General features: G+C 33.6%; 1 protein-coding gene across 2 annotated transcripts in view; it reads left to right on the forward strand.

Annotated features, from left to right (window-relative positions):
• The window catches only part of LOC102848746 (vesicle-associated membrane protein-associated protein A-like), a 77,233-nt gene extending 65,330 nt beyond the window's left edge, over nucleotides 1–11,903 (forward strand). Inside the window, exons 5-7 of one of the 2 annotated variants that reach the window (XM_006897009.1) lie at nucleotides 4,162–4,296; nucleotides 9,252–9,425; nucleotides 11,145–11,303. In XM_006897009.1, the coding sequence (XP_006897071.1) occupies nucleotides 4,162–4,296; nucleotides 9,252–9,425; nucleotides 11,145–11,303 (468 nt within the window). Of the gene's footprint in view, nucleotides 1–4,161; nucleotides 4,297–9,251; nucleotides 9,426–11,144 lie in introns of both variants that reach the window. The other variant, XM_006897010.1, reaches the window with a different exon arrangement.
• Nucleotides 11,904–12,386: the final 483 nt, after the last annotated feature.

Raw genomic sequence — 12,386 nt, forward strand, 5'->3', positions numbered from 1 at the left:
AGCATAATGTTCTCTAGAGTCAACCATTTGAATAATATTGCATGAGTTCCTTATTTTTCAATGCAGCATAGTATTCCATTGTGCGAATATACCACAGTTTCTCTATCCATTCGTTTGTTGATGGGCACTTAGGTTGTTTCCAACTCCTTGCTATTGTGAACAAAGCTGCAATAAACATGGGTGTGCAAGCACTCATTTCTTGACTTGAAGCAACTGCCAAGGATTTCTTTAAAGTGCTGATGTGCAGTAATTTCCATTTGAAGGTAAACTGGCTTCTGAGCCAAGGCATGGTAGGAAAAGGCTTTGATCTGTTGTGCTTTATTGTTGGTAGGGTTGCTTTAAGTCAACTTGACTACACTTAGGAACAAGAAGCCCATTTTGTTTATTCATGAATTCATCTACTCACTTCTGTTGATTTAGCCCCTGGTCCAAAGATGTGTTGTGATGCTAACCAAAAGGCAGTATTTACAGTTCACTAGTTCAAATCCACCAGCGACTCACAGGAGAAAGATTGATGATCTCCTCCAGATAGGAGGGATTTACATTCTCAGAAACTGATGACTGGTAATTGTGATTCAGAAATTTTTATGGCATCGAGTTTTGAGTTTATATACGTCACCTTTCAGCTATTGTGAATAGTATTGCGGTGAACATAGATATACTTATCTTTTGAATGGCTGCTTTCAAGTATTATGTTATCTTGGAGTAGAATTGCTTGGTTATGTGGTAGTTCTGTTTTTGGTATTTTGAAGAATCACCATACTTTTCCACAGTTACCATACCATTTTGCATTCACATAGTCAATGTCAAAATGGCCTTAAGTGTATCAGATCAGGAGGATGATAGGACAAGGTTGAAATCTTGTTTATCAGGTCACTGAGTTATAGTCAAATAGACAGTACTGTACTAACAACAGTAACAACAATCAGCAGAGGTAAGAGTTTATTTTTGTGTGTCCTTGCTAATGTTCACTAATCTTAGACATTCTTGTAGGAGTGAAAGGATACTTCATGATGGTTTAGATACACATTTCCTTGGTGGCTGGCTAATGATGTGTGATGGCCATTTAAATTTCTTCTTTGATGAATTATCCGTTGAAGTCTTTTGTTCCTGTTACGGTTTATTTTGTAGTTGTTTGTTTTTGTTGTTGAAGTTTCTACGTATTTGCATATTTTTTCTTGTCAAATGTTTTAGTTTCAGAAGACAACTCTCTTAGTCTTTATCTTTTCTCTTTTTTGGTAAAGCTTTTTAATTTTTTCTGTTACTAGTTAGGTTTTTCTTGTATAAGAGCCCTAGTAGTAATAGTGAGTCAATGAGGGCTGCTAACTGAAGGTTTGCCAGTTTAACTCTATCAGCTGCTCCATGAGAGAAAGATAGGAGGTGGTCTCCTAACTAAGATTGAGAGCTTCAAAACTCAGTTGGAGGATCACTCCCTCAGAAACATCTCAGTAGCCATGGGTTTTGTTACAGTCAGATTCAAGAGTCCTGCTACTCTCAGTGAGTCTGATTTCCATATGAATTTGAAGTTCCTGTTTCCTTTTTAAAGAAAGTTCCAGGTTTTCCTTTTGTTCAGGATCCATCTGTACATCAACAATCAAAATATTTAGTAATTGTATGTACCTGAACCTTGTGATCTCCTGGCAGAGATTATCATGGAGACAATTAAGCCTGGAGTCAAATGGACTCTGATTCATGTGGCTAGCTCTTACTGTTTCAGAATGGAGACCTACAGAGTTTGAGGTGCAATCAAAAGAAGTAACCTTAAGAGAGCTACGTTCCCACTGTCATTTGTACACTGAATTAGGAGACTGAACAGAAACTTTAAAAATAACAGTAAACTTTGTCCTTCTAGTCTCTTACATTATGACTCTAAATCTTTGAACCAAGAAAATGAATCTAAATTGTGTTTTGACAGTGATTTTGTCTTACTATTCATAGGTAAAATTATTTAGCATCATCTTATTAAATCTTGGATTTAATAAGAAGTGTCTTTGGATTATTGGATAGTATGATTTGGAGTTTGTAGTTTGTCACGTAAGTTAAATTGACAAGGTGCTATGTAAATAACAGGATCATGACACATACAAATTTAGTAAACATGATCTCCTTACTTAAATGCATTTCTTAATGTTAGATTATATAATGTCAATTTAAAGACAAATTGGCTCCTGAGCCCGAAGGCATGGTAGGTCAGGATTTTGATGTGTTTTACTTTGTTAGTCATAGCATTGCTGTAAGCAAGCTGGACTTGCAAGAAACATGTTTATTCATTCATCTATAACTTAATACATTAATTAATATGTAAGATTAACCCAAAATGGAAATTATGTTGGTAGTGTAGATTTTCTAGTTTATAATTTTGATTGTGATTAGATTCCTTGAAATTTTTGACCTGTTACTCTTCTTAGAGTTTATCAGTATATTGGAAAGTATGTTGACTAAGCAGCACACAGTTCAGTTTTAGCTGTTGAGTTTCCTTTGACATTTTAAGATTTAATACATATACTCCGGGTGGTATCTATTCACAGTTGTTGCTTTCTTAAAAATTATATAGATAGTAAGGCTGAAGCCTTATGTGTTCTTAACTGACCCACCCCCTCTTTTACCCTTGTCTCTCCACACCTCCTGCCCTTCCCCCTGAAAAGGAACTAGACATTTACATACACAGTATGTCACACTTGTTTGAGGATCTTCATCTTTTTTAGGTATGCTATTACTAGTTCTTGGACATCTGCACAATTATAATAAAAGGTTATGCTAGTATTTTGTTGCTTTCTTTATACTTGAACCTTTGTAGTAATTGGATAGGAAAGAAATATGCTATAGTAATACAGTGCTTGAGTCTGTTTTATTTTTATAGCTTAAAGAAGTTTGTTGTTTGGTTTCTAAACTATTCAAATCATTATTGTAATGTGGGTTCATTTTGGCAAATAGTATACTCTGATTTGGATTAGAGTAACACAGGAAGTTCAAAACCCTCTTAATTTTACAGTAAAATTACTGTTAAGTAAGCATGAATTTATACTGCACTTCAAATATTAATATACACATTCAGCCTAGTTAAAGGGTACAGCAGGTCTTTGATTAAGTTTAATTAGTGACTGATAATGTCTTCAGTTTTCATTGTGATACTGACAGTCATTCACGCTTCATGATTGAAAGCTGGACATAGATGATAACTAAAACATTGGCTTAACTTTTTACAAAATGGGGTTAGCCTGGATAATTACCTCTGTTCAGTTATATAAACTATAAAATTGAATCAGTGATAGTAATAATTGTCAAGATTCACTGTATTTGAATTATTTGTTAAATTACATGTTCAGTTCTTTATCCTCAGTTTTATAAAAAGATTTGGTTTATTTTGAGCCTTCCAACTAGGTATTTCAAATATGTAATCTCTGTATTCATGATAGGTTTTCTAGAGAAAAGGTGTACTAACTTGTTTTGAAGGCTGAACAAAGAATTTCAGGAATCTTACATATAAAAACATGCTTAAGCATACTTTTTTTTGGAGAGAACACATTGGGAGAAGAGTACATTATAAAATAAAATGGGACTCTTAGTTATACAGTATTATATAGTATAGTATTTCATAGTGTTCCTATTTATTTTTAATGATATTTTAATCTATTAAAGATTAACTTTTGAGAGCTAATAACATCATGATGTTTTTATAAATCCTTATATTTGTTTATTGACCTTGTGAGATGTCTTTGTATTTTGTGTGTATATATTGAAGGGGATGTTGAGTACTAAGCAGGCTGTAAGAGAAGCGTGTACGTAACCTAAAATTTATGTGCAGATTAAGTATTAATTTTTAATTAAGATTAAAAAAATTGTGAAAACAGAAATAAAAGATACTAATTTTAGAACTATGAGATACTCAATAGTTTAACAAAGTAATTTTAATAAGTAAATCTGATACAAGGTGATCATAGCTAATTTTGCTGAGACCTAATTAAAAAGTCAGAAGCTTGTATATTTTTCTTATTAAAGCTATTATATATTAGTATTACTGATTTATGCATCACACGGTTTTATAGGGTAAATGTAAATGTTTTAGAGCCTAATGCTTTTTGTGTTAGATATTCTCAATATCATGCAGGAGAAATCCGAATTTGGTGTGAACCTCAGGATATGTTTCCCATGCCATCTCAGGGTATAACTCCACCAGGGACTGCTACGACTATCACTTCAGTGAGCACCATCAACAACACAGTTTCAGCACCTGCCAGTTATAACTTGAAGAATGACCCCAAGGGACTCAATGTATTGAAACAGGAGAAGCAGAAGGTTTGTCATAGGGAGCTAATAGATTTAGGATTCTGTTTAATCAGTATTAAGGATTAAAACAAAAGTTAAGAGAGTTACCTCAAAGCTAAGTGATTTTATATATTGTATGAAGTAGATTTGGAATTTTCAATTATGTTTCTAATTGCAGAAGAACTAACTACAAAGCACTTAAGAATTAAGTCAGCAAACTCTGTCCTTAACCAGAAAAACAATTTAATGCTTAATTTGTCACTAGACAAATATGAGTGTGAACATTATTAATATTTCTCCTGTCCCTGAAATTTTGGGAGCATATATAAAATAATTTATATCTTTTAATGAACTGTGAGAAAGTTTTGCACTTTATTTGAACAAATTAGCCTGTATGGAAAGTATGAACTAGCAAATGCTGCTCTTTAGGAAGTGCTCTTGTTTATTTGGAAAAAAAAGAAAATAAATCACTTATTCACATTATTATACACAACTGTTTGGTTCTTTTCCTTAATTGTAATTGTATGGTTTTTACAGTGATCAAGGTTAGGAGAATTTAAGACTTTTAAGTTATATTTGAGCTTTCTAGTTTTTTATGTGGCTGGGTGTTTGTGCATGTGTTAATGGTATCCAGCAAAATGGCAGCACATTGTAAAGGCATAGTTGACTTTGGAACGGTATAAAGGGTGCCGTATGGTTTACATTATAATTTTTTAACTAGAAACATAAAGGGGCTCTGGTGGCCAAGTGATAAGGATATGCACTGCCAACCCAAAGGCATGTGGTTCAAATCCACCAGCTTCCATCTCCTCCAGTGGGATTTACTGCTTCTGAAAATCCACTGGGCGGTCAGCAGTGGGTCGGTTCTCACTTTAACACTCAACTAGAAACATATCCCACAATTGACAATAGGTTTCTTGTACTTAGATTTGGTATACTGAGATTTTTTTAAAAGATCTGAACCTTTTCCACATTTTCAGTGCTATTTTAAAATTTGGAATTACTTCTGGAATCATGGTCCTAGAGAAACAGTACATCGGTGGTTTTGTATAGATGAAGCTTTGGCTAACTTTTTACATCAGGTACTGTCTCTTCATTCACAGGTTGATGCTGTCTTTCACAGTTACCTCTAAGCCGCGAGTAGCTTTTCGTTGTCCTTTTCAGGGCTTCACTGAAAAAGACCTACTCTTCCTTAAAGTTTACCTTTCCCTTCTATTTGTTTTTGTGGGGTTTTTTTTTTGTTTTGTTTTTTGCAATATCCATACGCACTTTATTACAGATCTGGGAGGACAGCAAGTTGGCCTCAAAGACTGCCTCCTTTCTCTTCTATTTGGCATCACTAGCTCTTTATTCTTTCCAGTAGGAATATTGGAACTGAATTTTTGTTGGTTGTTAAAAATACAGAAGTAAATTTAGTTTATAGAGAGAGATTACAGAAGCCTAAATAATATAGTGGAAAATGTATAAGATAAACTGTACTAGTTCATCCTTATCACTGTCTTGATCTTTGAGCTTATTTTAAGTTGCAGTATTAAATATAGCATTATGATGTTGCTTTTTATCATTTTATCAGAGGTCACAGCATGTTGAATCTTTAGTTTACTTGTTTCTTGATTTTAGAGCAACCACTCCCCTTCAGCCCAATCTGAAGCAACTTTCAAGGAACAAGCCGTTTTCTTGGTGTTAGACCTCACTAAGGGAGTCCTTGCTTGGAAATGCATCCTTATATTACAGCCCCACCTACCTTAGTGCTTCTCATCAGGTGCTTCCGTGCTTACTGCATTGTTATTCAGCTTTTTAAAATCACAGCTAAGTTAGGCATTGCTGTTGTATCCAGTCAGCCATACATGTTTATACTTATAAATCTACCTAAATGAATTGCATTTTTTCATCTCCTTTGTGTGCTGACTGGTTTTTAGAGAATCTAGACCAGATACTTGTTTCACAACTTGATGGGCTTACTTTCAGAATGTCTTTAAGGTTAGTAATTTCCTGTACATTCTAGTCTTACTTGGTGCTCAAACAAATTGGTTATATTATTTCTCCCACCCTATATTGTTTCAAGCAGTGCAACAGCATTAAGAAACATTTTAATTTAAAAGAAAAATCCCAAGATTAATTCCAGAGTTGAAAGCTACAAGTGTGTTAACAAGTGAAATGTTTATTTCATTTTGCTAAGGCATAAAAGAGAATATTTTTGTCATTTAAGTGATAATTAAAAGAAGTACATACAAGGAATAAAGAGAGATTAAGATGTAATATGTCTGCTGATGTTAGCTATATAAAATGCATATAAAAATACTGGATGCTAACATGAACAAATAGAACATTGGAGACTTTGTTGTCATTCTAAATTTTCTGGAATTTCAGTCTTTTTAAAAATAAAAAGCCATTTGTGAAGAATTTGATAATGTCTTATTTAAAATTTTCACTCTAGAAGTCATGTATATCTAAATTTCTTAGCCAACCTTCTGACGTGATCCACTAACTCTTTTTATAACACCTAAAAAACTTCCTGAATTGCTATATTGACCACCATTGTGTTCTTTATAAAGGAAGGCAATGTGCCACTGTCAGTTTTAGAATTTGGACTTGCATCTGCTAAGGAAATGAATAGGAAAGCAAAATGTATGTGAAACCAGTTTTTTAATAATAAGTAGATGTGGATTGAGTGGAGGAGTTTAAGGTAAATGACAGCAAGCCAAGAGAGAAATGGAGAAAAATTTCACAGCTGTGAAGTTTCTGAAGAAAAATGGAAAAATTCTAATATTGACAGGTCATATGTGTGCTCAGTTTTGTATATTTATGCCTTAATATATGATTTGCTTTTATGTGGATTCACATATAGTAATGTAATCAGAATCTGGTACTCTGTAAGGAGCTGTGCTATTCACCCACCAGTGAATCCACCAGCATTTAGGTTCTCAGGAAAAAGATAGGAATTACCCTTTTTTTAAAAAAAAAAAATTATTATTAATTTCAGTAAAAATATATAGAGACTTTGGATTTCTATTCATTCATACATTCATTGTTGCACGTTTCTCCCCTCCCAACCCTCCCCTCTAGTATACCACCCTCTTGGAAAAGTAAAGAAAATTTTTTTCATTGTTTTATAAACCCTCCCCAGGTCTACTCCACCATGTAGCCTTTACTCTAGACTCCTGTCATGACAAAAATACCTAATCACATATCCCTCTTAAATAGTTTTCTCCCTCATCTGTTTCAATGCATTATACATTATTGAACCCATCTTTCTCAGTCTCTTCCCCAACCCCAGTGTCAGTCCTGTTTTACAACAGTGGCACCATGCAGTATTTGTCCTTTTGTGACTGAGATACTTCACTCAGCATAATGTCCTCCAGGGTCACCCATTTTGAATAATATTGCATGAGTTCCTTGTTTTTCAATGCAGCGTAGTATTCCATTGTGTGAATATACCAGAGCTTCTCTATCCATTCGTTTGTTGATGGGAGGAATTACTCTTGTGTGATTTAAAACTTTGGCAGCTATGAATGGATTTAACTCAAAGGCAATGTGTTTGAGTAATTTAATAAAATCTTAATAATATTAATTATGTTCCTTGTACATTTATTATAAATTTGACAACTGGTGTAATGTGATAGTTATACACTTTATTATATAATCTTATTAATTACTATGAAATGCATAATGTTGATTTTTATAATTGTCTCTTTAATATTTATCCCGATACTCTGTTATATTGGTATACCTTATTTTTCACATGTTTTTGTTGAGTAACATGGTATTGGAACCGACCCATAGCTGACCCTCCAATGGTTTTTCAGAGATAGTGGATCACACAAGAGGAGATTGCCCATCCTCCTCCCACAGAGCAGCTGGTGGCCTTGAACTGCATGTGCCTTTGGGTTTGCAGCACCGCTTCTTGTCATTAGGTCACAGAGCTCCATGTAAATAAGCTACATATGCCTAAATACACATAGGAATTTATGCAAAGGAAAGGCATTCAGTAGCATGCATTATTTGCATAAAAATATGGTGTAGCATTTTATTTTTCCTTAAGAAATTTTTCAACAAGAATGAATTTTAAATCACATTTAAAAAACCACTAATACTGTTTCAGTGCATAGTGGGATAAATGATATCAGGATGAAGAATATTGAGACACTTATAGGACAGGTTCAGAATACTTAAGAATTGCTCTAGGTATTTATGCCTGGGTCTTTGCTGCTAACTTCAAATAGGTAAGTGTTAGTAAGATTAAGCATTTGTGGTTCATAGGCTTAAAATCTGGCACCTCTGGATTTGTATTGACTTTCTTGAGCTAAAACAATATTAATTCTTTGATTCAGCTATTCCAAATGAGAGACAATAACTCCTTTCCCCCTCTTTTTTATTGTTATATGTTTATGTTTATTATCTCCCCTTCAATATTTTTTTCTTTCTATTTTTGTGGAATTTTTTCCTTATTAGTAGAAATTAAATTTTCTTATGAACATTGGATATTTTATGTTTTATTTTGAATATTTATCCTATTTAGTATTTTAATTTCAATGGAATGATTCTGATACTACCCCTATCCTCAGAATTTCATTATAATTGGAGAATCAACACTGCAAGTGAAGTTAATATTTTCTTTTGATTAGCATCGTTCACTGTACTTTCATTAAATAATTGCAGTTGACCTACGTACTGAACTTTAGGGGTAAATAACAGAATTACAAGGATTGTTACTTGCTCTTTCAGTCTTTGAAGTATTGTAGGAGAGAACATAAAAAATATAAAAATATTTAAGTGCTATGGAAGAGGTAAGTTTAAAAAGTTGTTGAAGCAGAGCAAGTGGGTTGCTTATCTTTTAAAATTATAGATGATCATGGTTTTTAGTATTTAAAAGAATTTTAAATGGAAAATTATTGAAGCGATTCATTTAAAGAATTTCTTAATGCTCTTGGAGTTGCATATTATTTTTGTTTGTGGGTAAACATTCCATTGTTTTTATAATACAGAATGATATGGAACCTGGCAAAGCTGCTCCACTGAATGCATCTAAACAAGATGGACCCCTGCCAAAACCACACAGTGTTTCACTCAGTGATACTGAAACAAGAAAACTAATGGAAGAGTGTAAAAGACTTCAGGGAGAAATGATGAAACTGTCAGAAGAAAATCGACACCTGAGAGTAAGTTCTGTTTTTTGGGGAAGGAACTTAACTGAGAGGAAGGTATAGAATATTTGACTATTGAACTTCTAATCAGTCATTTACAAATTTATCCTTGATCTGTTTTCTTTCCTTTACCCTAATCTGATTATGCCCTAGCTTGTCTTCCCTACCTTACTAAAAACAGCAACCAAAAACCCAAAACCAAACAAAACAAAAACTTAACATGGATTCTCATTGCCTGCAAATAATTATTCTTTTTTAAAAAAATGGTTTTGATGAAATAGATGTAATAACAAAGCTTTCCAACCTTTTAAATATGCATAGTTCACTTGCATTAATGTTCACTATACTGTAATGTATAGAATATAATGTTCACTATGATGTATAATGTATATAATGTTCACTGTACTATACACGATACTGTATACAGTTTGAAAGTCCTCTCCAGGAGCAGGGTTCTACAGAAGCTTGTTAGCTGGGATTGGTGAGCATTAGGGTGAAATGTTGATTAAATAAGGGAAGTGAGACCTTCAGGTCTGGTTTAAATTGTTTTTTTTTGTCAAACATTCTTATAAGTGGTGGTATAGCACTGGTCTCTGCATTGCTGTACAGAGGTAACTTGTGGTTCCTGTGATGCTAAACACTGTGACACTGATGTTCCAAATGCGATAATGGTTACTCATGGTGGACAGTGTTTGGTGGAGCTTCCCGATTAAAGCAAGCTTGGAAGCGGAGTGACATCCACTTCCGAAATGGCTTGCCTCCAGGGACTCTGTAAACATGGAGAAACGACCAAAGTTATACAAGTGTTCAGATCTTTCGTTCGTAGGGTTGCTAAGAGTCTTCTGTGACTTGATGACACTTAACAACAACAACATACCGTAAAATCCTTACTATGACAGATTTCTATATTTTTTATCCTTAAAATTTTATTTTTTGCGTTGTAACTTGTTTTCTTGGTAGACATACTAGTTGGTTGTAATCTGGCCTTTAATATTGCCACTTCCTCTATTGCTTGTATTCCATACTCTATGTCCTAATCATACTGAATTATCTGAAACTGGGACTGTGTAATGGTCTATATGAAAACCGTATCATATGGGAGCTTTTGTGGCCTAGGGGTGAGAGGCTGTGCTGCAATCCCAAAGGCACACAGTTCAGACCCACCGGTTGCCACATGGAAAAAAGATGGGCAATCTTCTCCTGTGCAATTAACTGCCTCTAAAAACCTGCGGGAGAGTCAGCTATGGGTCGTTTCCTACCCTATGGCACATAACAACAACAACCATATCATATGATGACTATATCATATGATAGACCATATGTGACTGTTGAACACTTGAAATGTGGGTTGGTCTCAGTTGATATATACTGTGAATGTAAATGCTTACTGACAGTGAAAACTAATATGAGAAAAAGAAAATAAAGGATATTTTTTTAAAAATCATTTTCTGGCTGTAGTGAGCTTAATGAAAAGATAGTAAAATCTTAACCAGTTTTAAGGTTATAAGGTAACTTTTTTGAGATGTTAGTTGATTTTATACAGATAGTTCTTAAATTTCTAAGTGCCAGGGTACAAGATCAGCATACAAAATCAGCATATAAAAACCAACCCAAATCCTTTACACTAAAAGGAAAAAACAATACCTTAACAATAATCTGTTACTCAAAAGATAACATACTTGAACTGTCTGAAGATTTTCAACCTCTTTTTTTTTTTTGTGTGTGTGTTCATAGGATGAAGGTGTAAGGCTCAGAAAGGTAGCACATTCGGATAAACCTGGATCAGCTTCAGTTGCATCCTTCAGAGATAATGTCACCAGTCCTCTTCCTTCGCTTCTTGTTGTAATTGCAGCCATTTTCATTGGATTCTTTCTAGGAAAATTCATCTTGTAGAGTGAAGCATGCAGAGTGCTATTTTTTTTTCCTTGACCAGAAAAAGATTTGTTTACCTACCATTTCATTGGTAGTATGGCCCACAGTGACCATTTTTTTGTGTGTGTGTACAGCGTCGTATAGGCTTTGGCTCTAATGATCTCTTACGGTTAGGAAACACAATAAAAACTGTTTGGCTACTGGACAAATTGTATATTACAAAATCATCACTAGCAGATGTCAATTGCACATTCAAGTCCTTTATGAAATTCATAAATAAAGAATTGTTCTTTCTTTGTGGTTTTAATAAGAGTTCAAAAATTGTTCAGAGTCTTGTAAATGTTATTTTAATAATCCTTCAAATTTTATCTGTTGCTGTTACCTCTTGAAACATGATTTATTTAGATTGCTAATCCACTCATTCAGGAAATGCCAAGAGGTATTCTGTGGGTAAATGGTGCCTCTTACAGTGTAAATTTTCTCCTTTACCTTTGCTAATATCATGGCAGAATTTTTCTTATCCCTTGTGAGGAAGTTGTTTTTCATTCTAATAATCCTGTCCCATGGTATTTAACATTTAAAAGAATAATAATAAAACTGTTAACAGATTCTTGCTCGATAGATTGTTTGTGTCTGGTGTGTCATTAGTTGGGATGTCAGGGAGTCTGCTGTATTACAGATTGAAATTTATCAGGCATATTCTTTCTCATTGAAACCCTTCTTATTCCAGTATTTGTAATTAAAATCTTCATTGTATTATGCAAAGAAATGGATAAATTTTCAACTTTATTTTGATATTTAGAAGCTCATAATCAGTTTGTCTTCAAGATAATGTGAAATAAGTGCTATCAGAATAAAAGTAATATAAATTTAGTCTGTTCATTATGTATGCCATTTGGCTATATTGCATTTAATTTACTACATTTTCACCTAATAACAACCACCAGGTTATTGTAGTATCTTATTAAGGAAAAAGTAAGTGTACTTTGTTCTAGTCAAGTACTTTTTAACGAGTCAAATAATTTTCAACCTTTTTAATTAAATATTTACATGATAATGAAAATAATTCATAATGACAGTTGGAGGTAGAAGTTTTTTCTCTCA

This window comes from Elephantulus edwardii, unplaced genomic scaffold, assembly GCF_000299155.1.
Source record: "Elephantulus edwardii isolate Elephantulus edwardi_28Jun2011 unplaced genomic scaffold, EleEdw1.0 scaffold00196, whole genome shotgun sequence".
NCBI classification, from domain to species: domain Eukaryota; kingdom Metazoa; phylum Chordata; class Mammalia; order Macroscelidea; family Macroscelididae; genus Elephantulus; species Elephantulus edwardii.